Source organism: Geotrypetes seraphini, chromosome 8 (genome assembly GCF_902459505.1).
Source record: "Geotrypetes seraphini chromosome 8, aGeoSer1.1, whole genome shotgun sequence".
Lineage (NCBI taxonomy): Eukaryota > Metazoa > Chordata > Amphibia > Gymnophiona > Dermophiidae > Geotrypetes > Geotrypetes seraphini.
The window spans coordinates 16,235,855-16,262,211 of NC_047091.1; the positions used below are offsets into that span (position 1 = coordinate 16,235,855).

General features: G+C 42.9%; 1 protein-coding gene across 1 annotated transcript in view; it reads left to right on the plus strand.

The window, feature by feature from the left end:
• LGALS4 (galectin 4) overlaps positions 1-25,809 on the plus strand; it is a 37,275-nt gene extending 11,466 nt beyond the window's left edge. Inside the window, exons 4-11 of the mRNA XM_033953608.1 lie at positions 512-655; positions 2,090-2,125; positions 5,112-5,153; positions 8,073-8,114; positions 13,589-13,618; positions 18,907-18,995; positions 23,913-24,078; positions 24,954-25,809. Of these exons, the coding sequence (XP_033809499.1) occupies positions 512-655; positions 2,090-2,125; positions 5,112-5,153; positions 8,073-8,114; positions 13,589-13,618; positions 18,907-18,995; positions 23,913-24,078; positions 24,954-25,100 (696 nt within the window). The 3' untranslated portion in view covers positions 25,101-25,809. The remainder of the gene's footprint in view (positions 1-511; positions 656-2,089; positions 2,126-5,111; positions 5,154-8,072; positions 8,115-13,588; positions 13,619-18,906; positions 18,996-23,912; positions 24,079-24,953) is intronic.
• The last annotated feature ends 548 nt before the right edge of the window (positions 25,810-26,357 follow it).

Below are 26,357 nucleotides of genomic sequence, written 5' to 3' on the forward strand. Positions count from 1 at the left end.
ATGTCATAATGCCTCATTCCACCAATAAGAGTCAAACTCATCAATGATGTCACAAAAACTTGATTGTAAAGGACTTGATATACTGTTTTTTCTGTGTGGTTAAAATCAAAGCAGTTTGCATATTTTAGACAGGTACTTATTTTGTACCTGGGGCAATTAAGTTTTAGTTACTCCTGGCTCCACCCTGACTCCACCCCCCAGGCCACTCTGATATCTCCTACCTGGTTAACTAGCGCTGATTATTATCCCTACTATAAAGCTACATACTCGGTGAAGGGGGTACAGTATTCACCTGCTGAATTTATCCAGGTAAATAAATAGTTACAGGTAAAATTGTTTGCGGCCCCTTCTTGGTAGATTGTGGTCTGCACTACACCATTTGAATGTTAACGGGTTCAATAGTATTTTCCTCATGTGCTGGATTTTTTTTGTGTGTGTGTGTGGTTGTAATACCTGTTAAATGTTGAATTTGACATTTCCCGCCTGCCTCTCACATCGTTTCTCCTTCCAGGTGAACGTGAACGGGTCTCTGTTTTATGAGTTCACACATCGTGTCCCTTTGGAGCGTGTGGAGTGCCTACAGGTTGCCGGAGATCTCACCCTTCAGTCTGTCAATATTATGGGTGGCGGAGGATTCCAAGGCGGAATGGGAGGAGTAAGTCACCAGACCATTTCCTTCCACCCCATTCTAAATTAACGTCTCTCAGAATAAGGTGTGCAAAGAGCTGCCTGCCATTTCTTCTCTGATGCTGCAACAAGATCATAAAGTGTCAGGGGGCCAGAGACTGACCGGACAGCGGTGAAAAGAGTATCAGCAGAGTTGTGTGCATGTCTCTCTGTTTTTAGACGGTGCTGTGGGGAAGGGGTAAAACGCGGACCTCACGGACCTGACGGACCTCGCGGATCTAAACCCGTACGGCCTTAAAAATCTGAGGTCCGTGTCGGTCTGTGTCCGTGGTGTTTGTAATTGCTGTTGCTGACAGACCTTGATGAAATTTTTGCACTGACGGATCCGTCTCAGCATAGGGAGGGAAAAGTGTTAGGATCCGTCGGCGCTACAAATCTCTTCCAGGTCTGTCAGAGCCAGAGACTCGTGCTGGAGTTTAGAGACTTCTTTTCCATAACGCACGTCCAAAACCTATGTCCCCGCTCTCTTGGCTTCTGCTCTGCCGCTCCAGCACTAGTCTCTGGCTCTGACAGACCTCGAAGAGATTTATAGCGCTGATGGATCCTAACACATTGGCAGAGCTGTGTGATAGGATTTTAGTACTGTAATAGCAGGAAGTGCTAGGGGGCAGGAAACAGGTATATTGATACAGCTGTGTCTGTTTCGGGGAGCTTAATGCAGGGGGAGGCAATTCCGGTCCTCGAGAGCCACAGGCAGAGTCAGGTTTTCAGGATATCCACAATAAATATGCATGAGATAGATTTGCAACTCAAGGAGGCAGTGCATGCAAATCCATCTCATACATATTCATTGTGGATATCCTGAAAATCTGACCTGCCTGTGGCTCTCGAGGACCGGAATTGCCTACTCCTTGGATAGATCATTGAACTTTGCTCCCACTTGTGTGTTTTGGGCTTTGGACTGGGTGTAAAACTCATAAATTAGTCAGCTGAGTACATAATGGTATATATTTTGCCATGTGCTCCCTGTTTAGATCATTGGGAGTCAGAGGTTTGTTCGATTTCCTCACTGCTCTGCATTGTGGCAAAGGTGATTGTGTAAAAGTGAGTCATTCAGGTGTGATTTACCCACTGAAGTTTGAAGAGACTGGATATTACCGGGAGGGGGTTTTGTCTACCACCCACCATTATATTTATAATAGGTGGTTACCAGTTTATGTTCAAACAATATTTATTGATGACAACCAGTAATCACAAAACAGTAAACATCAAAACATAAAACACAGGTTACAAACTTAAGTGCTACAAATGTTCCAGAAGTCCAAAATCTGTAGTATCAACCAAATTTAGTACAACAGTATTTGGTTACCAGTTTAAAACCTAGAAAGTGATATTTAAATAGTTTCTTCAATCATGGTTTAAAAGCATGAAGACTTAATACGATATGTTTAATTTGTCGCAGGCTCCGATGCAAACACCTTCCTACCCAGGCATGCCCGTAAGTAACACCAAAGACTAAACACAGTTGTCATAAGGGTTTGGATGTAATTACTTATCATCTAAGACTGGTGATAAAGTTACAGTAGGTAAGTTTTGTCCCAAAAGGGCTTGATATCTAAGTTTATATCTGAAGAAAAGGATAGTGAAGTGTCTAAGGCAGGCATGGGCAACTCTGGTCTTCGAGGGCCGGAATCCAATCGGGTTTTCAGGATTTCCCCAACGAATATGCACGAGATCTGTTTGCATGCACTGCTTTCAATACATATTCATTGGGGAAATCCTGAAAACCCTATTGGATTTCAGCCCTCGAGGACTGGAGTTGCCCATGTCTGGTCTAAGGTGAAAGAAGTGGGATTTGAAATTTGGCTTCCCTAGTTTTCATCCCGTTGCTCTTATCATTTGCCCATACCTCTGCTAAATTCAGGGCTGTTTTATGTAATATATACAATGATACAATACAATAAATCAGGGATCTCAAAGTCCCTCCTTGAGGGCCGCAATCCAGTTGGGTTTTCAGGATTTCCCCAATGAATATGGATTGAAAGCAGTGCATGCACATAGATCTCATGCACATTCATTGGGAAAATCCTGAAAACCCAACTGGATTCCGGCCCTCAAGGAGGGACTTTGAGACCCCTGCAATAAATCAATTTCTAGACCGCAAAACCAGGTAGTTCAATGCGGTTTACAAAAGATTAGTAATACATACAGGATGAAATAGTTAAAGAATTAGTTGCCTATGAATTTTTTTGAAAAGATGAGTTTTCAACTGCTTTCTATATGTATAACAATTTTTATTGAAAGAATCAAATAATCAGTACAATAGGATAATACAAAAATACATTCAATACAATAAGAATTACAATAATATTTCATACAAATTTAAATCATTCTTTCAAATTTAATTTCCATATGAATTAATTCAATCTTATCTATACCCCCCTTAATTCCATCCCCTACCCACTATGTTCCCCTAAATGAAATCCCTCACCCTGGATGAAAGTTGACAAAAATAAAGCATTAAAATAAATAACTGGAATGTAATTATTAAACCTAATTTTCATAATAAATCATTGATAACCAAACTTCGTATTTTTGGTGACAGATTCTGAATATAAGGATCCCAAACGTCCATAAAAAGATGAGTTTTTTTAGGCGAACCTCGAACCTCCCAACTCTCAAATAAAATTAAGCGATGTAATTGATTCCTCCAATGCCCAAAACTTGGAGATTCTTTCTGCAACCAAAATTGCATAATACATTTATGCCCAAACATACAGGCTTTCTGAAATAAAAGACATTTTAGTTGGCCAAAAACCCCACAAGCTGATGCTTTACCAAAAATGATTCCCCTAGGACAACCCACTATCAAATTACCCCATAAAGAACCCAAAAATAATAGGATGGCAGACCAAAATGAGTTGATCAAAGGACACAACCAAAAAGCATGAGATAATGTGCCAGGATCTTAAATTGAAGATAAGAGTAAGAGCTTAGGAACCGATTCTTAAAATCACTATCGTGCAATGCAACGTGAAAAGAAAGTTGTCGCTCATGAAATTTTTTTGTACTTGCATCCACTAACTGAAGGGAAAACAAATAAAGCCGTGAGTTTTTCTTGGATTTTTCTGAGTTGAAAAGACAAATGAATCGGTCAAATGTTGTGGAGCTTGACCAGTGGCGACTTTATAATAGAAATAGCCCAGCTTAAATGCAAAACGCGCCTCCACTGGTTGTGATGCGTTTAAGAAGTTCAAAACTAAAAAGACTGTGGAATCCAATGTTGCTGATGTAGGCTTTTATTAGAACAAAAATAGTCAATTTAAAAAATTTAAAAAAATGAAGTACATCCACAGTTATGGTTGATGAAGAGGACCCAACATCGTCTGTGTTTCGACCAAAATGGTCTTCCTCAGGGGTTTCTAAAGGTCTCTTCGCAAGTTTTGTGGATATTGCAACCCATGCCCAGCATGGGTGAATATATTCCTCAAGCGCGGTTCTAGGGGGTTTAAATTTTATGAATGTAAAATCTGGCAACCCTATCCCAGAGTGACCTAAAATCTCCAGACTGGAACTGGGCAACTGGGCATCTCTGTACATATTTATGTGGTTAATCTGGCCAGTTAAGTGATGAATTTCAACACCTAAAGTCAGCTTTAGATGGACCTTTTGAGATTTACACCCATGTTTTGGCCAGGTACTAGTGACCTGGATTGGACCGTGAGCACAGGCTACTGGGCTTGATGGACCATTGGTCTGACCCAGTAAGGCAGGGATGTCAAAGTCCCTCCTCGAGGGCCGCAATCCAGTCGAGTTTTCAGGATTTCCCCAGTGAATATGCATGAGATCTATTAGCATTCAATGAAAGCAGTGCATGCAAATAGATCTCATGCATATTCATTGGGGAAATCCTGAAAACCCGACTGGATTGCGGCCCTCGAGGAGGGACTTTGACACCCCTGCAGTAAGGCTATTCTTATGTTCTTATTTCCTTTATAAAATAGACATGCTTTTGACTTTTTTAGGTGGCTGTTATAAACTTACGCAATATTTCTGTCTAGGAAAGAGAATTTTCTCATACTCTTTCTCAACTTTCTGCCTTTCAGGCAGGGGTTCTCAACTCAGTCCATATGACACACCAATCCAGTCAGGTTTGCAGGATATCCACAATGAATATGCATGAGAGAGTTTTACAGGCACTGCCCCCATTAAATGCAAACCTATCTCATGCATATACATTGTGGATATCCTGAAAAGCCAACTGACCTGATGTGTCCCGAGGACAAGGTTGAGAACCCTTTTACTCATGGGATAATCCTTTGTCCTTGAATTATCATTCCACGGAAATTGCTTCCTTCTGATACTTTTCTCAAGTCTGCAAGATGTTGAAGTGTTTATATTATATCTCCCTGTTCATATAAAACTGGATTGAGAACCAACTAAGCTTCCAGTTGCGTCCAGCATTTATTCTGTTTGTTTTCTAGGGCATGATGCCTACACCCAACTACCCATCTGGAAATTTCCCTGTAAGTTTCTGGAAAAGAGGAAGGGACTGTTGTATGAGTTTATTTCAATGTCAGATGCTTGCTGTGAATGAAACTGTAAATGGATTCCGTGCTAGCTCACTCAGACTCTGGACGCTAAGCTAGGTGACGGAAGACTGGCGTGACCCTACAAGGCAAAAGAGAAAAGTGGATCTAGTCTGGGTTTTACTGCATTACTCATACTTACAGAAAAGCTCTGGAGTTGACTATGCTAAGTTAAAATTTAATAGAGCTACAATTTTTTTTTTTTTTCTAAGTGACGTGTGTGAGTTTGGCACACTCTGAATTTTGTGAGTTTTTGGGTGTTTTCACTAGTGAGCTTGTATCCTTTATAAACGAGGTCTTTCTGGAGTTTTTGATAAGTGCTCAGTTATATCGTGTCATAATAAACTATTTAAATTAACATGGGGGTCCATTAAATTAATATGGGTGCCCCTCGGTCACAAGGGGGCACCCGCTCCAACTCAGAGGAGGGAAATTTAGTGGTGACACCAGGAAGTACTTCTTCACAGAAAGGGTGGTGGATCACTGGAACAGACTTCCGGTGCAGGTGGTCAAGGCCACCAGCGTGCTCGACTTTAAGAATAGATGGGACATCCACGTGGGATCCCTACGAGGGTCGAGTTAAGGAACTAGGTCATTAGCACTCAGACTTAATGGGGTGGGTCTTTACAGTGGGCAGACTTGATGGGCTGTGGCCCTTTTCTGCCGTCATCTTTCTATGTTTCTATGTTTTCTATTGACACATTTTGTTAACTCTGATTAGTTGGATTATGCCTTCCTATTTGATTTGCACATCCAGGGAGGGTGGGAGGGGGGGGGTAATATATTTTATAGTATTCATTGATCGAATGTAAGTGCTGTCTATGACGTTAATTGTATGTATATATTTAATGCACTGTTCTCGAATTGAAAATTAATAAAGATTTATAATTGAAAAAAAGTAACCCCCAAGGTGGCAGTTTTCAAAAGCACAGGCGTACTTGAAAAGTCCTACAGGACTCTCTCATGCATGTTTATTGCGGATATCCATAAAACCTGTGTCTTTTAAGAATTGCCTTGGGTTTAAAGTACCCACAGAGAGATGCACCTGCTTTTTCCGTGCATACCCTCTTTCTTCCCAACCAAGGGCAATGGCGCCCCTCCCCCACCCTCTCCTTCATCGCCCCCCTCCTGCAATGTGCCCTTTCCCTTTCCCCCTTACCTCTTTAACGTTCCCGGCGCGAGCAGCAACCCCCAAGCAGGGCTGCCCCAGAAGCCTTCATTCTGCAGCGACATCGTGCGGTGGCTGCCGGAAGCTTTAAAATGATGGCACTTTGGGTTTCGAAAAGCTTCTGGCAATGAGTGACATCGGGACGGCATTCGCGCAGGCACGTGATGTCATGTCATCGCATCGCACCGGTGCGTGCATGAATGCCATCTGACATTAGAAACATAGAAAGGTGACGGCAGAAAAGGGCTACTGCCCATCAAGTCTGCCCACTCTACTGACCCACCCCATTAAGTCTGAGTGCTGCTCGACCCACGTAGGGATCCCACGTGGATGTCCCATTTATTCTTAAAGTCGAGCACGCTTGTGGCCTTGATTACCTGCGTCAGATGTTTGTTCCAGTGATCTACCACTCTTTCTGTGAAGAAATACTTCCTGATGTCACCTCTAAATTTCCCTCCCCTGAGTTTGAGCGGGTGCCCCCTTGTGACCGAGGGTCCCATGGGAAGGAATATATCGTTTTCTACCTCGACACGACCTGTGACGTACTTAAAAGTCTCAATCATGTCACCCCTTTCCCTGCGCTCCTCTAGAGAGTACAGCTGCAATTTGCCCAGTCTTTCCTCGTATGAGAGACCCTTGAGTCCAGAGACCTTCCTAGTGGCCATTCGCAGGACCGACTCAGCTCGAAGCACATCTTTACGGTAATGTGGCCTCCAGAATTGCACACAGTACTCTAGATGAGGTCTCACCATGGTTCTATACAGTGGCATTATGACTTCAGGTTTGCGGCTGACGAAGCTTCTATTGATACATCCCATCATTTGCCTCGCCTTGGATGAGGCCTTCTCCACTTGTTTGGCAGCCTTCATGTCTGCACTGATGATCACTCCCAAGTCCCGTTCCTCTGAAGTCCTAGCTAGTGTTTCTCCATTCAAGGTGTATGTTCTGCATGGATTTCTGCTGCCGAGATGCATGACCTTACACTTCTTAGCGTTGAAGCCCAGCTGCGCATTGCTCGTGCAGGTCGAGGGGCAGAACATAGGGCGGGACTGGGGCAGAACAGGGTGTGGCTGGCTGGAACGGGGGAGCGGGGCCATGGGTCCAGATTTTCCGTTTGGAAAATCTGGTAACCCTAGCCATTCTATAATTTACTAAAATGTAAAATAACATGCTCAAGTTCATTAAATTAGAGAGATAGTGTTTGAAAATGATCTGGTCTAAGGTATAGGAACCACAGCACCCACATACCTTGACCAACAATTTGATGATCGACTAAGGGTGGGCCAAGATCCCATACGCTGATTTATTTTCTTTTCCACCTCCTTCCCATCCTAAATATGTTCAAATGCGTCTTTATCATCCGGCTAAAGATTTGCATGCTTTGGAACCCCAGAGAGGGGACAGGTTTCAGCTAAACCAGGGGTCTCAAAGTCCCTCCTTGAGGGCCGCAATCCAGTCGGGTTTTCAGGATTTCCCCAGTGAATATGCATGAAATCTATGTGCATGCACTGCTTTCAATGCATATTCATTAGGGAAATCCTGAAAACCCGACTGGATTGCGGCCCTCAAGGAGGGACTTTGAGATCCCTAAGCTAAACTGATTTACCAAAATCCTAATAAATAAATACCTAGAGAAACGGCTTTTGAAAGTTCTGCTCTAATAATGTTCTACTTGTATGTTTTCCTAGGCTGCAATGCCGGGCCAAAACTACCCATCTGGAAACCTCCCTGTAAGTACTGTTATCAGCAAAAAAAAGGCAGTGGCTTTCCTTCTATACAATATGTACAATAGTTCAGGGTTAGGTTTTGCAATAGATGGGATTATAAAAGCATTTGGTGCCAGCACATGCTTAGCTTGCTGACGGAAACCAGCATGACTAAGCATGCAGCCTCCAGTCGCAAGGGACGATTTCAGCTGTTTCTGGTTTGGTTTGTTCCAAGTGAGTCTAGAGAACTCTGATGTCTCTGAGACGAGTAGGATGACATGTGCATGCATGCTATGTGGCAAAACCTGGACTGCTTCTCTGCCTGTCCCTTGGATTGGAAGCTGTATGATCTCCCTATGAAAGACGAAATTTATTGTGACAACCAAAGTATATTCAAACCTTTTTACCAAACAAGGGACCCAACATGGTCCGTGTTTCGGACAACCTTCATCAGGGGTCCATAGTTGTAAAAGGAAAAAACATATGTCACAAAAAATGTTGAACAATCAATAGAAACAAACAGATAATGTGTCGCACCGGAAGTCACTAAGAACTGTAAAATTCGTGACTTCCGGCGCGACACATTATCTGTGACATATGTTTTTTCCTTTTTCAACTATGGACCCCTGATGAAGGTTGTCTGAAACACGGACCGTGTTGGGTCCCTTGTTTGGTAAAAAGGTTTTAATATACTTTGGTTGTCACAATAAATTTAGCCTACATCGTTGTACATATCTGCAGTTTTGGTTTGTTTGTTCCTGGTTGGTTTTCTCACTGCAGACAAGGTTGGACCCCTCTTCCTTTTGGTTCTGTCCCTCCCTATGAAAGACACAGCTAGGGAGGGGAAAGGGTTTGGATCAGGGGTAGGGAACTCTGGTCCTCGAGAGCCTTATTCCAGACGTCCGGATTTCCCCAGATATACCATCTTTTTGAGGACATGTCCGGACGGCTTTTCAAAACCCGGCACTTTGTGCGGGTTTTGAAAAGCTTCCTGACAAAATCGCATCGGTGATGTCATATGTGCATGCGTGGATGCCGTCTGGGGGCGGGGCTGGGGGGGGCAGAACAAGGCGTGACAGAGGCAGAACTGGGCGGTCCTGGGGGTGTGACCATGGGGTCCGGATTTTCCCAAAGGAAAATCTGGTAACCCTAGGATGGGTGCATGCAAATTTTTCTCTTGTGAGCAACAAGTTCTAAAAATCAATTTTCCGGATTTGCAAGTATTTTCGTGAACAACCATGTAAAATCTGAGTGATGCACTTAGAATGTATGTGCTCAGCTTAGAGGGAACTTAGACTTGGACTGGGAGCATTTGGAAGGAGAGGAGGGAAGTATAACGAGTGAGTGAACCTTACACACCATTATCTCAAAAATAAAAGAGTCATTTCTCTGCACCTGAAGCTACTATAGTGGAATTGGTAGGGTCACCCGACATCCGGGAAAACCTAGACCTGTCCTCTTTTTAGAGGATTGTTCAGGTGCCTGGAGGGATTTCCAAAACCCATCAGTTTTTCTGGGTTTTTGGAAGTCCTCGAGCTTGGGGCCACGTCTGGAGGACGCATCTGTGGATGGCGACGCGATGATGTCATACACATGCGCGTGATGTCATTGTGTCAACATCTACGCACGCGCAGAGGCCCTCCAGACCTCAGGGAATTAGACAGGAAGTTCAGCTGGCGGCGGGGCTGGGGCGGAACTGGATGCATAATGGGATGGGGCTGAGGGTAGAACGGGGCAGAGTCAGGTGTCCTCTTTTTTTTTTAGAAAGGAAATCTGGCAACCCTAGAAATTGGGATGGGGGATGAATTATGGGGAGCTGAATTCAGCTCATGTCTTTCTTTGTGGTTCTAGGTGACATATACTTAAGTATAGTAGATATTCTCCTGTCTCTGGAGGGTTTACACTTTAAGGGACCCCTTTACTAAGGAGTGCTACATTCTGGGCTTAGTCATCTTCTACCAACCTTGCTACGCTCATGTCACCCCCTCTCCTTAAGTCACTTCACTGGCTCCCTATCTGCCATCACATCTTATTGCTGACCTTACAAGTGTATTCATTCTGCCTCTCAATATCTCTCCTCGCTTCTCTCTCCTTATACACCTCCCAGAGTATTCTGTTACTCATATAAGTTGTTAATATTTGGTCTTTTTACTATTGTTATGCTGTTAACAAAATTGTAAGTTTTATGTTAAATTGTACTTGTTGTATACCGCCTTGGATGGATTTCTTCATAAAGGTGGTTAATAGAAAGAAAGAAGAGAGAAAGAAAAGAGAAAGAAAGAGAAAAAGGAGAGAAAGAGAGAAAGAAAGGAAAAAAGAGAAAGAAGAGAGAAAGAAAAAGGCGGTTAAAAGAAAGAAAAAAGAAAGAAAGAGAAAGAAGAGAGAAAGAAAGAGAAAAAGGAGAGAAAGCAAGGAAAAAAGAGAAAGAAGAGAGAAAGAAAAAGGGGTTAAAAGAAAGAAAAAAGAAAGAAAGAGAAAGAAGAGAGAAAGAAAGAGAAAAAGGAGAGAAAGCAAGGAAAAAAGAGAAAGAAGAGAGAAAGAAAAAAGCGGTTAAAAGAAAGAAAAAGGAGAGAGAGAGAAAGAAAGAAACGGACACAGGGAGGGTAGGAAGGTATATAGCAAGCCAGGACAGTGAAAACACGACTAATGATAGCTGATAGAATGCCAAAGGACTGACCATGAAATAATGAAGATATTTCTGAAGGAAAAGCTAAGGCGAAGATGTGGGTTGCGAGAATTATCTGTGTCTATATCTGATGATCAATGGAGATTTCATATTCCTCAAGCGCCTTAGATGTTGCCAATCAGCCTCTATGAAACAGACTCTATTTTTTGTAATTAGGCCCGTTGTATGGACTCCGGTTAAATTAAACAAGTTTAAACTCTGAATATTCTCCTTTGTGCTGGTCTTGTAGTCATGAAAAAGGCCCATTATAGACCATATGTTATTTTATTGCCCTATGGTTCATGACTTTTGGCAGCAAGTTTGGAGTCAAGTGCAATTATGATGGATGTTTCCTTAACATATGCGGGAGCAATTTTCAATATCTTTGATGCTTCCATTGAAGCGGCAGCGGCAAAGAAAGCAAACAGAATGTTAGGCATGATAAAGAAAGGAATCACGAGTAGATCGGAGAAAGTCATAATACCGCTTTATAGAGTAATGGTCAGACCACACTTGGAATACTGTGTCCAACATTGGTCTCCCAACCTAAAGAAGGATATAAAACTGTTAGAGAGGGTGCAGAGACGAGCAACGAAGTTAATAAGAGGTATGGAGAACTTGGAATATGAGGAACGACTCAAGAAACTAGGACTGTTCTCCCTTGAGAAGAGAAGGCTGCGAGGGGGACATGATCGAGACGTTCAAAATGCTGAAAGGCATCGATAAAATAGAGCAGGAAAATAAATTATTTACATTGTCCAACGTGACACGGACAAGAGGACATGGTTTGAAGCTAAGGGGGGACAAGTCCAGGACAAATGTCAGGAAGTTCTGTTTTACGCAGCGAGTGGTAGACGCCTGGAATGCTCTCCCAAAGGAGGTTATCAAGGAATCCACTGTGCTGGGATTCAAAGGCAAATTAGATGCACATCTCCTTATGAGAGGCATAGAGGGATATGGGTGACTAAAACTACATCAGGTGTATACCTGACTGGGCCTCCGCGTGTGCGGATCGCCGGACTTGATGGACCATGGGTCTGATCCGGAGATGGCAGTTCTTATGTTCTTATGTTCTTGACTAATGATCACAGGAGGTTAGTAATAATACTGCTGTTGCGATCCAAACTATTTTGAAAGCATGGAAAGAGGCTTCTTTATTATCTTTTCAGTTTTGGTGGAACTCAGTTTGCTTAATTGGAAAATACGAGGCAGCCATATTGGAAAAGAGAGGCAAGAAAGCTAAATTCAAAAGGTTCAAAGGGTTCACTTATACAAGAGTATGTATAAAATGGTTGAGTGTTATAAAAGAACCCGTCTCGCTTAACCCTTCCTTTTGTCTTATCCCTTATTTGTCTCATTTTCTATCAATTATTGTATTTCAGACCCTTTTTTCCTAATTGTACTGTATGTCCTGTACGTCAAGTCTACGTCGCATGTAGTGTTTCTCTGAATGTTGTAAATTATTTTAGCCATGTTCATCGCTTAGAAGTATGATTAAGCAATAATTAAAATTTTAAATAAAACTTGAAACTTGAAGAATGGATATGTACGTACAGGTATGATCGAGACCTTCAAAATACTGAAAGGAATCGACAAAATAGAGCAGAGAAGATTATTTACATTGTCCAATTTGACACGGACTAGAGGACGTGTAATGAAGCTAAGGGGGGACAGGTTCAGGACTAATGTCAGGAAGTTCTGCTTCACTCAGAGAGTGGTTGACACCTGGAATGCCCTCCCAGAGGAGATTATTGCGGAATCGACCGTCCTAGGCTTCAAGAGCAAACTAGATGCATATCTCCTTAAGAGAGGCATATAAGGATATGGTGGACTATAAATTACGACAGGTGTACACCTGGCAGGGCCTCCGCGTGTGCGGATCGCCGGACTTGATGGACCGAAGGTCTGATCCGGAGATGGCATTTCTTATGTTCTTATGTTCTTATGATGTATGGTTTTTCACTCTCTGCAAATGGGGTGGGATGGGTGGGTTTGGGGATAGTTTTCTTAGAAGTTTTAAGAATATCCTTTGCATTGTGACGATATTGTTTGTGAAGAAATTTGTTAGAATTTATATTCTCACCTGCTTAAATGTATGTTTAATATATAAAATTTGGGAGTGTATCCACGCAGCTTTGTTTCAAATGCCACGTAGCAGTAAATTTCTATGTCCATGGGCTATGGGTGTGTCCTTTGGTTCAGGGGTTTTGGCGACAAGATGGCTTTGTTTTTGGGCTCTCTTTTGCACATTCCGGTCTGTCTTTCAGCGCCTGCTATGCTGTTTTGCCACTTTACTTTGTTCAATATGTATCCGGCTAGGGTACGTCTATTCCTTAGTAAATGTTATAGCGTGGGGGAAAAAATGTATCTTGATCCATTGGCTCTTGGACCAACCTCCTTGCATTTGATTGTGGAGGAATAAACTGCATGAACTGCTGAGACAGGAAGCGAACTTTCCTTCAAGTGTGGACACCTTTTTTTTGCAGATTTTTGAGTCCGAGGGGCCGTAGTCACATTTTGAACACTTTATGATGTGCAGTTTCCCGTTTGTTATCTAGGGTGCTCCTGGCTGCTGGAATCCTCATAGGGGAGTGGGGGGTTTGGTAGGTGGGGTCTGGGATGGGGGGGAGGGGTGGTATCAAGTTCTCTCTATTTTGAATTGTTTTTCTTGGTTGTACCTTGTCTGTTGTTTTTGCATTTAATAAACAGAATTTCAAATAAAAATAATATATAAAATGTAATAAAATTTTGGAACTTAAAAAAAAAATACCGCTTTAAAGCGATTTTCATGGAGACTTGTTGAGTGACTGCTGTCTTTTTTTTTTACATATAGATGATGAATGGGCCAGCTTCCTATAATCCGGTGAGTTCCATTCCCTTTAACACATCTGAATTGTGTGTTCGGTGCAGTTCTGACATGACTATGTGAAAAGGCGGCTCTGTACCACCAAAAGGAACAGCTTAGTTCAGGCTAATCCAGGACATGTCCGGGGGGTCCAGGCGGCTCTACAAAACCCAGCACTTTGTCTGCATTTTGAAAAGCTTTCCAGGTAGTGGCAACGTCGGGACGGCATCTGCGCATGCAACACGGTGGTGTCACGCGCACGAATGCAAGTACATCCTGTCACGCCAGCACGTGCACAGATGCCCTACCCACAAGTGACCAGGTTGAGGGGGTGGGGCTGGAGGCGTGGCAGGGGGGGGCAGAACAGGGCGTGACTCGGGCAGAATGGGGCGGGGCCATGGGTCCAGATTTTCGTTCCCGAAAATCTGGTAAACCCTAGGCTATCCTTATCACAGCACATTGTTGTTTGTTGCATATCATAAGAACATAAGCAGTGCCTCTGCTGGGTCAGACCAGAGGTCCATCTTGCCCAGCAGTCCACTCATGCGGCGGCCCATCAGGTCCAGGACCTGTATAGTGATCCTCTCTCTATACCCTTATATCCCTTTTTTCTTCAGGAATTCATCCAATCCCTTCTTGAACCCCAATACCGTACCCTGTTCTATCACACCCTCTGGAAGCGCATTCCAGGCATCCACCACCCTGTGGGTGAAGAAGAACTTCCTAGCATTGATTCTGAATCTGTCCCCTCTTAATTTTTCCAAATGCCCTCTTGTTCTTGTAGTTTTCGAAGGTTTGAAGAACCTGTCCCTCTCCACTTTCTCTATGCCCTTCATGATCTTGTGAGTCTCTATCATGTCCCCTCTAAGCCTCCGTTTTTCCAGGGAAAATAGCCCCAGTTTCTCTAATCTTTCATCATATGAAAAGTTTTCCATCCCTTTTATCAGTCGTATCGCTCTTTTCTGAACCCTCTCGAGTATCGCCATATCCTTTGACAAGCAGCTTGGGAGAACTGACCCTTCATTACCAGGACTCCTCAAAATGTAACATCTCGCGTAGACCCAGATTTAGGGAGGGTGACCAGGTGCTGCCTGTTTTTGGGTGCTTATGGCACTGTTATATGACCGAGCTCCAGCCATGGTAACAGTTAATTCTGGCACTAGGGCGCACTAACAGGACAATTGCATATATTTATTTATTTAGTTATGTATTTAGTTCGATTTATATCCCGTCACAGTGACCCACAAGTTAAGTTCTAAATTTAGTGCTCAAAATGGGGGTATAATGGCAGTTAGCTACCTAATTGCACTTAGGGTGTTATTCTATAAGTTAGCACCTACGTTCTTTAGCTTGTAATGGCTAATGCTGCGCAATTCAGGGAAAAGTTTTTTGATTCGATTCGGCCTATTGAATCAATTTTTTTCGTTTTGATTCATTTTTCACACTGGTGCTGTGGTGTAAACAAAATAAACAAAAAAGACTTTTCCTCTGTTAGGTCCTAGCTCACGCTCGCTGTCTAACACCAGCTCTGGCAGGAAACACATTTCAAATCTGACATATTATAATCACAAAATAGAAAATAAAATTATTTTTATCTCTACCTTCCACTGCCATATCCAACATTTGTTCCTTTCTCCCTCTCTTCTCTCCATGCATGTCTCCCTCCCCTCCACCATATGCAGGATTTCTCCCTCTCACCCCTTTCTACCTGTTTAACATCTCTCCCTTCCTCTCTTCCACCCCAACAATTCTTCCTCTCTCCTCTCTTCCACCATGTGCAGCAGCTTTTCATCCCTCCCTCCCATCCGCCTGTGCAGCAGCTTTCCATCCCTCCCTCCCATCCTCCTGTGCAGCGGCACCCCACTGACCCTCCCACAGCAAGACCTGACATACCTCTGGGCCTCCCAAGGCAGCAGCAGCATGGCAGTGGCCGGCCTCGAAGAGGCAGCGCTTTGAATAAGCTGATTATGGCCTGCCCCACACAGGGCTTCCCTCTGCCGCATCATTAGTGATGCTTCAGGAGACCCGGAGGTATGTCAGGACTCACTGGGGAGAGGGGAGAGTGGGGAGTGAATGTTGGTCGCTGAATTGGTGAGTCTGATTTTTTCAGTCAATGAATTGATTCGAATCGATTCGCCAAAGTGAATAGGTGAATCGGGCAGCATTAGTAATTGCAAAAGGGACATGAATGTGGAGGAGGGGCATGGTCAGATCACCCATGCAGGGCCAACTAGAATGACACATAGCGTGATTCTATAAAAGGTACACACACCTTATAGAATTGCACCAGGTGCCAGTGCATGTCTTAACTTTAGGCACACCCATTTAGGCCAAAGAAAACCAGGTCTAACTTGTGCACGCATCCAACGTATTTTATAACAGTGCACACACATTTTAGGAATGCCCACGATCCACCAATGCTCCTGCCCTGGCTGTGCCCCTTTTTTCAGATTCATGCACTAGAACTGGGGTGCAGCACTTTATAGAATACGTCAAGTTGTGTTGCGTAACTGAATTTATGTCAATTAGTATCAATTATGTGTTAGTTAGTTAAGAGTAAGGGGAAGGAGAATTTGTTTGATGAGGGGAAATATTTAATACTCTTTCATTTTATGGATATTATGGGAGTGATGGTGTCTAATCAATTTTATTTATATAAGTCGGAATGTCAATGCTGGAATTTTAGTGAATTGTACGATGGAGACTAAGTTTTATTCTCTAAATGTCAATGGCCTGAATCACCAAATTAAAAAGAAAAAATGTTAAATTTCCTTAAAAAGCAACAAGCAGATGTATATTTCATCCAAGAGACCCATCTGTCCACAATAGAATCTAGAAAGCTGGAAGGGGGCTGGATTTCAAAAGTATTTTTTGCTCCAGCAAATGGGAAAAAGGCTGGAGTGGCCTTTTTAATTAATAAAAAATGTACAGCTGATTTTAAAATGGTAGCAATGGATCCATTAGGAAGGTGGGTACATATTGAAATGAGCATGGAAAATAATACCCTGGACTTATTTAACATCTACGCTCCTAATACGAATCAGATGGAGTTTTTTAAGAACCTACAACAAATTTTACTACCACTGGCTGCTTCTAATTTAGTGGTGGCTGGAGATTTCAATGCTGTAATGCACAGTTCTTCAACCGCCGGTCCGTGGACCGGTGCCGGTCCGCAGGAAATTTTTGCCGGCCCGCGCAGGACCGGCAAGATTGACTTACTTTAACTTCCTGCCGGTCCGCGCAGGGCCGGCAAGATCAGCATCTGAAGTCTGCGCTGGGCCGGAGAGATCTTGGGGAGCCTCCGACAGTGCCTTTCTCCCCTCTCTGCAGCTCTCCTTTACTTCCCAGCGCAGCGATACACAAAGGCAGCCTCGGGGCTTTTGCTGAGTCGCGGCTGCCTCTGATGATGCAACTTCCTCTTTCCTCAGAGGCGGCCCGACCCAACAAAGGACCCGAGGCTGCCTTCGTGAATCGCTGCGCTGGGAAGTAAGAAGAGCTGCTGGCAGGGGAGAAAGCCACTATCAGAAGCTGCTGGGCATGGGAAAAAAAGGGACAGCTGCTACTGGAGAGGGAGAAGGAGAGATGCTTCTGGGAGGGGAGGAGGGAAAGGAATCTGGGAAGCTGCTGGGCAAGGGAAAAAAGGGATAGCTGCTACTGGAGAGGGAGAAGGATCCAAGAGACCCATCTGTCCACAATAGAATCTAGACTGGTTGTACCTAGAATGGCGACTCATGTTTCCTATACATTTGGTTCATCTTCTGAGTATACCAATGCCTAATAGGTACAAAGAGAATAGAATCTTGATTGATACTTGGAAGATTTTGAGATATGTCACTAAATTATCACCTATTCCAATTTTTAAATCATTAAATCAATCCATTTGGCTAAACTCCAAGATTAAAATAGGCGGTCATAAAATTCTCTGGAAACAATGGATCATTGCAGGAATAAGAACTTTAAATGATGTTATTTCAAATGGTGAACTGCTTAGTTTTTCACAGCTGCAACATAAATATGGTTTTACTAAGTCACAAAGTTTTAAATGGTTGCAGCTGAAGCAGGCTATTCAGGAGGGGTTCCCTGAATGGAAAGATCTTGATACTCAATATAGTTTGGAAATCCTATGTTTCCAGGCGGGTTTCTTGGGTCACCAAGCCGCTAAGTGGTATAAATTGATATATGGTTTTACAAATAAAATACAAAAAACGGGTCTAAGAGACATTTGGAGCATTGAGATTAAGCATCAAATTTCTGCTTAACAATGGCCACGAATTTGGTCTTGGAGAATTAGATGTACAGTGTCGGCATCTATGAGACAGACTTGGTTCTTTTTGTTGCATAGAGCTCTTTTGACCCCAGTACGTTTACAAAAGTTTGATAGCTCTAGATCTAATAAATGTTGGCACTGTAATCTAGAAGCAGGGACTTTGGATCATCTAATTTTTTATTGTCCTTGTATTAACACCTTCTGGAAGTCAATTTGGTCTCAAATTAATTATTTTCTAGAAAATCCAGTTGTTCTGTCATTTGATACAATTTTGTTTGGAACAATGATGAGAGCAAAGAGCCAAATTTCAGCAAATAATAATAAATTGCTAATGATTATGACAGGGGTTGCCATTCAGAATATAACTAGAAATTGGAAAGATTATACAAGACTTAACTATACTTTTTGGTGGAATTCTATATGTTATGTTTATAAAATGGAACAAGTTCTTGCTATGCAAAAAGGAAATTATAATAAGTTTAAAAAAATTTGGGGGCCATTGATTGAATATTCGAATGATTAGACACCTTTTTATAGAAGAATAGTATGATATGGGATTGGGAGGGTATAATGTGTGAGATTCAATAAAATGTTTATATGTGTGGAAGGGAAGGGGAGAGGGGATAATGTAGGATGTAATATTATATGAATTATACAAGTGAATTGTATGAATATTGAATGTTTATTGTATACTTGTTATGAGATATAAAAATGAATAAAGAATTGGAAAAAAAAACCCATCTAAAATACAAAAAAAACCCAAAATTCCAGACAATAAAACATTGGTGACTAGCACCTTCCTGTCAGCAATCTCTATTCCTCCTTGTTCATTCAATCTCATACCCTGGGTTTCATTAGGCAAAAGAATGCCATTTAAGCAATCTCTTAAAATTTTGTATATTCTGTTGTTGATGAATATACCCAGGGAGGGACTTTTTTTTAGTTTCGTAGCTGTCCAAGTGTGAAGAATCCTTAATATTTGTTATTCTGTGTAGAAAAGAACATGGGCCCTAATACTATCTCACTTTCTGCTTTTCAGCCTGTACCGTACCGTGCCAACCTCTCTGGTGGGATGTTCTCCAAGCGGACTGTCATCATACGAGGGTTTATTCCTCAGGGCGCCAACAAGTACAGACATTGCTTGGTTTAATTTCTGGTTCAGATTGCTGTAGCATTTCTATCCCATTTTGTAAATTATGCTGAAAGTTTTCAGGATTTAGGAACTAAAACAATAAGAGTTAAACATGGAAATAAGATTGCTAAAAACTTTGATTTCTAAAGTATAAGGTAATACCTAGTCCAGGAACCAGCTCTACATGGAGCCATATGAAGGGCCGGTTTTAAACATTGTGGGGCCAGAGCAGAAATTAAGAAGGGCCCCCCCCCCCCCCCGTGATCTTCCCACCATTACTATCATACATAATACAACTTTAGTTTAATTCTGCATGGTGGGGGGAGACAACAACTACATCAACAGTAAAGGAACAATAGGGTCATTATTGAACATAACAGGGAAGGACCCTTCTATTGTCTCTAAAAATGCAGTAACTTAATCTAATTGAAAGCTATCGCCTTATTTTCCATTTTCTATTTTGTATTTCTATTTAATTTATAATGTACAGTTTGTAATGTGTCAGTTTTTACAATTTATACCTGCTATTTTTATATTTTCTACAGTACATGAAGAAACAAGTGACCGTTTCTCTTTCTATGGTGTTGCATTGTGTGCAGGGTCTGGCTTCTTAAGGGTTCCATGTAATTTTTGTCCATATACTGTATATACTCGAATATAAGTCGAGACCCCCCATTTCCCCCAAAAAGGAGGAAAAATGGTTGACTCGAATATAAGTCGGGCGGCTTAATATTCAAGCGTCCTGCCCTGTCAGGTTCTGCACTCAGCCCCCCTCCCTGCCAAGTTCTGCACCCAGCCCCCTTTCCTCCCTGCACTCAGTCCCATTCCCTACCAGGCTGTGAACCAAGCTCCCCTCTCTGCCAGGCTCTGAACACTGTCCCACCTTCCTTTCCTGTACCCTCTTCCCCCTAAAAAAAGTCAACCTCATCAGTGATGTCACAATGGCTTAATTGTCCCATACTCCCCTCTGCCCTCTAACCCAACCAGCAGATTAACCCTTCCCCTTAACTTAAACCACCTAGTGGTAGGCCGGGACAGAAGGGATCCCTCCCGTCTCCTGCCCCGGCCGATACTAATAATTACCACTCTCCCTCCTTCCCTCCCACCTGAAATCCTCCTTTGTAAAGGTAGTAGCCAGCGGCGCACCTGGGCCGGCAACAGGACTGAGCTTTTTGTGCTGCTGGCCAACCTTGCACCACTCCTTGATAGGCTGCCACGAGAACCACGAATCCCGTGAGAACTTGCGGCAGCCTATCAAGGAGTGGTGCAAGGTTGGCCAGCAGCACAAAAAGCTCAGTCCTGTTGCCGGCCCAGGTGCGCCGCTAGCTACTACATTTACAATCTTCAGGAGGATTTCAGCATGAGATACACGCTGGACCACCAGGAAACAGGTACGCAAGGGAGGGAAGGAGGGAGGTGGTAATTATTAGTGTTGGCCGACGTAGGAGACGGGAGGGATCCCTCCTGTCCCGGCCTAAGCCAGGCCTGCAGGAAGTCTAGGAGGGTTTCGGGTGGTCACTGGGGGATGACCCAAATATAAACCGGGACTCCCATTTTTGGGCCAGTTTTTTGGCTCCAATTTTTTTGGCCCCAAAATCCTGGTTTATATTCAAGTATATACGGTATGTTGTGTTTTTATCTATTAACCTTTAGAGCAGAATAGCACAGCTATGACACTGCTTTATCCTGGTCTAGTAATTTAATTTTTCTAATCGTGTTGATTCCAGTCTCCAGTTTCTGCCTTCCTCTGTCTTCTCTTAACTCTCTCTTGCCAGGGGTTCCTGTCCATTTGTCATTCTCTCTTCTCCTAAATTCTTCACTTCCTCCATTACATCTATCACCAGCACTATCTTTTCCTTTCAGTTTTTTCCATTTATTTTTCTGCCTCTGTCTAGATTTAATTACTACTACACAATCTTTAAATTTCTCTGTTTTTACTACATCTACCTAAAAAACATCTCCATCTCTTTCCCTCACTCTGGACCTCCCCTTCCTCTTCCTCATATTTCTCAGAATTTCACTAACTCTGTCCTCCTATTCCATCCAGTGTCTCCTTCTTCTCTCTCTCTCTCTCTCTCTCTCTCCCTTCCTTCCAACCAGAGTCTCCCCTTCCCTCCAGTTTCCTCTCTCCTCTTCGATTCAGTGTTGTCCCTTTTCCTCCCATTTCCTCCAGAATCTCCTCTCTCCCCCTTCTCCAGTACAGGCATCCAGGATCTCCTCCGTCTCTCCCTCTCATACTCCCCTACAATCCAACATCTTCTTTATTTCTTTCCCCATCTACAATGCCATTTTATCTCTCATCCTCAGCATTACCCTGTCTGTCTTTCCTTCCTCTCCTCCCCTCCACATTCAACATCAACTGTCTCTTTCCCAATACTCCTATCCCACCCTTTTTTCCTTTCCCATCATGACCCAGGCATGTGGCATCCTCTGCAGGGCCCACCCAAGTGGGCTGGTATTTTGGAGTAAACTCAATGCATATGCATGAGACCAATTCACATCTCATGCATATTCATTAACTCTCTCCCTCCTGAGTCAGCTTCTCCCCTCTCATGTGTCTTTGTGGTCTGGGTTCCAGTTGCCTCCCCATCTGTATCCCAGTAGTTCTGCTGGTAGAGGAAGAAAGCTGTCGCTATTGGAGTGAAGTGAATGGGCTGCTACTAGCATGTCCCACCGCTAGCCCCGAAGCTCGAGGAGCGCTCGGCAAGACCCCAGCGGATGGGGGGTCCCATCTCTCTTCCCCTCACCCCATTGTCAAATTATCTTCATCTCTTCCTCCTGAGCCCCACAGCTACAAGCAGCCCTCCGACGGCCTGGAGAGGTGAGGTAGGATGTCCTCTCATGACGTAACTTCCCATTTCATTAATGGAGGAGGAGGGAAGCCAGCAGCAGCATGCGCAGAGAGTCCTGCAGCATGTGTTAAATTTATTTACAGGCTGCGGGAGAGAGAACAGCAAGTGAGTTGAAATCCAGGTTGTCAGGGGCCCCTTGTAGCTGTGGGGCCCAGGGCAACTGCCCTGTTTGTCCCTTCCCCCCCCCTTTAATGCCGGCTCTGGCCACATGGCTTGTAGAACTTAGTAGTTGGTATATCATTTTTTCAGAGAATGTGTAAGCCTCCTCTCTGACAATAACTGAATGACAAATATTAATTAATCTGAAGAAATCCTATTTTTAAACATAAAATTTTGCAATTTTTATAGACAGAGGATGAAAAAAAAATATATTATTTGGGCTACCCAGCCTGCCTGTCTGTCAGGTCTTATATGATCTGTATTCTTCCTCCATCTGTTATTAAGATCTTATAGATAAAATTTCAGTCATATTTAGGCTCCCAAATTGAAGGCTGAAAATCATCTAACTTAAGTGTCCGAGTCTGCTTAGCCAAATGAAAGTGCTTAAGATGGTCATCGAGCCACAGCCGGCAGTGCTGAGCGCCAATCTTTTTTTTTTTTTTTTTTGTAATATCTTTATTGTCCCAAGAGTAAAGACATGTAACAAAATATCAAAATCATGCAACAGGTGTACATCAAGATAAGAAGAATATTACAATGCAACAATAACATAGTCTTCACAACAATGGCGGCACCACACTGACCTCTCCCGTCTTCAGAGTCCCGCCATCCAGTGGCATAGTAAGGGGGGATAGGGGGCAGTTGTGCCCTAGGCGCCAAGTTGGTGGGGTGCTGCCACCCCTCTGTCCCCCACCTCTTCTCTTTCCTCCTCCTCCACATGCCCCCCTTCTCTTCCTCCATACCTCTAGTTGAAGTTGCTGTCCACAGCAGTCAACAACGTGCTCTTTGTAACCCCATCGGCTCTCCCACTGATGTCACTTCTGGGTGTCGCACATAGGTCGCGAGGAGCACATTGTTGACCGCCGTGAGCAACAACTTCAACTAGAGGTAAGGAGAAAGGGGATGAGCGTGAGCAGCAGGTGGGATCAGGTAAGGAGTGGAGGGTGGAGATGAGAGCAGAGGAGAGGAAGGAACGCCACTGCCCTGGCCACCTCTCACCCTCGCTACTCCACTGCCAGCATCTGCCCTTCTATCTCTCAACCCCGTACCTCCCCGGTATACCTTGCATATGTTCCAGCACCTGCAGCGATTTATTTCTGTTGCTGGTGCCAGTCTCGAAGACTTCCCTCTGCTGTATCCTGTCCTTGCTAAGATCACTTCCTGTTTCCTGTCTGGTGAGCTTCAGGAAAAGGAAGCCTTTGGCATCAACGCCAACAGCAGAAATAAAGCGCTGCAGATGCTGGGACGCATACAACGTATACCAGGGAGGGATGGGGGTTGAGAGATAGGAAGGCAGGTGCTGCGACACCACGAATGAGAGAGGGGAAAGATCTTGGATGGGTATACAAAACCTGTATTATTTTTTTTACTTTCTCTGGGAGGTGGGGCAGGGAGATGTGGAAAGGCCCATCCAAGACACTGTTATCTGGCTTTGCCACCACTTCACAATAGGAGAATATGGGATGGTTGCAAAGCCAAGAAGTGACATCAGAGGGAAAGGCAACGCTGGTGCAAGCAGCAGGCCAGAGAAGCTGCTCACGTTGGCAAAGATTTAAAGAGGTCCGTGGAAGGGAGTGTACGAGGGGGGCATGAGGGGCACAGAAGGAGTTGGGGGTGGAGAGGAAGGAGGGGCACCTCCTACCTTCGCTAAGCCACTGGTTCAACAGTACGGATAGGTATCCAGAAAGCCTCAGACACTCCATCTGCCAGTACCCACATTTTGTTTAGCTAACAAGTTGGTTAGACAAAATGTAACTTGTCCAAAGTAGAGGAATTTCAGAAGATCTGTTTCAGTAACTCATGAGGCTGCCCAGATAAATCTTAAATTTATAAGCATCAACGTTTCTGCTTTTCCTCCTCCTCATAATATTTTTTTTAGGTTTATTATTCTATTGTTTCTAGTTTCCATGTCAACTTCAAGGTGGGCTTCTCCAACGAGATTGCTCTACACATTAACCCTCGGATGACTGAATGCTGTGTAGTGAGGAACAGCTTCCTCAATGGAGGATGGGGTCGTGAAGAAAGAGACTTGGCTCACAATCCCTTCAGGCCTGGCGAGTACTTCGAAGTAAGAGTCTCTTTCTTAAATTGTTGAAAATATACAAGTAATCATTAGAGATTCTCATTTGTTTGAAGCAACACGGGAAATTTCAATAATGTTTTCTATGTTGTTTTGTATTGTTTTTGCCCTGAAATGACAGGAAAAGGGCTTAAATTTCAGGTTTCGCCAGTGTCATCAAAAGTGTGCTCTATTGATGACATTAGCCCCCTGAAATAAAAAAAAAAATTAAAAAATTAAAATGCTCAAAACCTAAATAAAATAAAATCATGTATGTGATGTAGATGGAAAACCAAACAAACTGAACGTTTCTATCATACATCTGTAGTTTATCCTGTGACTTGTATAATTATCTCTTTTCTCCCTGTGTCAATCTTTCTTCTTCCACTCTACTGTATATCTCTCTTATCTCCTCTCACAAGTTCCTTCTCTCTTTCTGCTCTCCTTCTATAATTGTGAGAATCTTTCATTTTCCATTGGCTCTAGCTTTCTGATTATTGATTAATCTGAAGAAATCCTATTTTTAAACATAAAACTTTGCAAGTTTTATAGATAGATGAGGTAAAAAAATTTTTAAAAATGATTATTTGGGCTACCCAGCCTGCCTGTCTTATATTATCTGTATTCTTTCTCCATCTATTATTAAGATCTTATAGATAAAATTTCAGACATATTTAGACTCCTAAGTTGAAGGCTGAAAATCATCTAACTAAAGTGTCTTGAGTCTGCTTATCCAAATGAAAGTGCTTAAGATGGTCATCGAGCCACAGCCGGCAGTGCTGAGCTCCAATCTTTTTTTTTTTTTTTGTAATATCTTTATTGTCCCAAGAGTAAAGACATGTAACAAAATATCTTCATTTTCATGATCTACCTTCAATTTCCAGCTGTCTGTGCGCTCTGGCAATCATCGCTTCAAGGTATTTGTGAATGGAGAGCCCCTCTTCAACTTTGACCATCGCTTCCACAATGTCCAGCAGATAGACAGCATTGAGGTGGACGGAGATGTTGTCCTCTCATTTGTTCAGTTTTAAATCTTCTTGTCTTCTAAGGCATGCTCCCCTTATCCGTCTTCCACCACCAGTTCTGAACAAGAAAGTCCAAGTATATCTGTTTCTTCTTCCAGCAAGATACTCACTTCAATCCTATATGGCTTTGCCTCACTCTTGTGAGGGCAGCCTTAATTGTACCTACCATCTTTACCCCATTCTTTAAGAAGATCAAAATAAAAACTATAATGTTAAGGACACTTTTCTAAAGGTGGTTGATTAATCCAGGTGGGTGTTGGGTTTAGAACCTCAAACTATTTCCTTCCACCACCCCCCTCACAGCCCAACAGTTGTCTATGAATTAATAGAAATGGAAAAGATTGATCAAAGAGCAATTTAAAAAGACAACATTAAGCACATAGAATTGATAAAAACCATTTTTCTGGTTAATTGGGGGAGCTATTGGGTAAATAATTTGTTTAAAAAAAATTTGGGTATGCCATTGGCTTATATTTTGGCCGGACAAAAATATCCGGCCAAAATTTAACCAGTGAAGAGAGAAGGTTGAGAAACAGTCTGGGCCGGCTGTTAAAAGTTTAACCGGAGATTGATGTCATTCAGCTTTATTTGTTTTGTGTGCAAAACCAAAGCATTCTTAACTAAATTGGCCTTGGAAATGGAACAAATCTGATGAAATGAAATCAAGTGTGGAAGACATGCAAAGCACGGCTCATAGACTTCTTTCTATCGGGGGTGGGGGTGGGATGGGAGGAAGTTGGACTTAAACAGAGCCGAATTAAAATGTTTTGTGTATTTGGAAAGAATAACATGAATCCAATTATGATGTAAAGTCCATTTTTTTATATAAAACCATTAGATGTTACCACCAATGGATTTGAAAGGATGGATTTTATAGTTTAACCAAAAGATGCCACTGTCTAATTGCAGTATTAGTTGACAGCACACGTAGCAGCCTTTAAGAAAGCTATTTGGCTCGCTCACAATAAAATCTGCAACAACAAAGAAAATTAAATACTACAAAACCCTCCAAATGGAAATAAAGACCCTGCTGTTCAAGAATTTTGTAAAGACAAGTTAATGCCTTACCAAGTATCCCGTAATTCGGACAATGTCATAGTCGTGTCCAAGTACGACCCGAACCTGTAATTCTCCTGGAAATGTCCAGCTTACCTCTTGTAGTCCGCCTAGAATTTCGAGGTTAAGGTGGAATAAAAGTCACTAATGCAAGTTTCCAAGTTTATTTAAAAATTTATTATACCGCTTATCATAATTCTAAGCGGT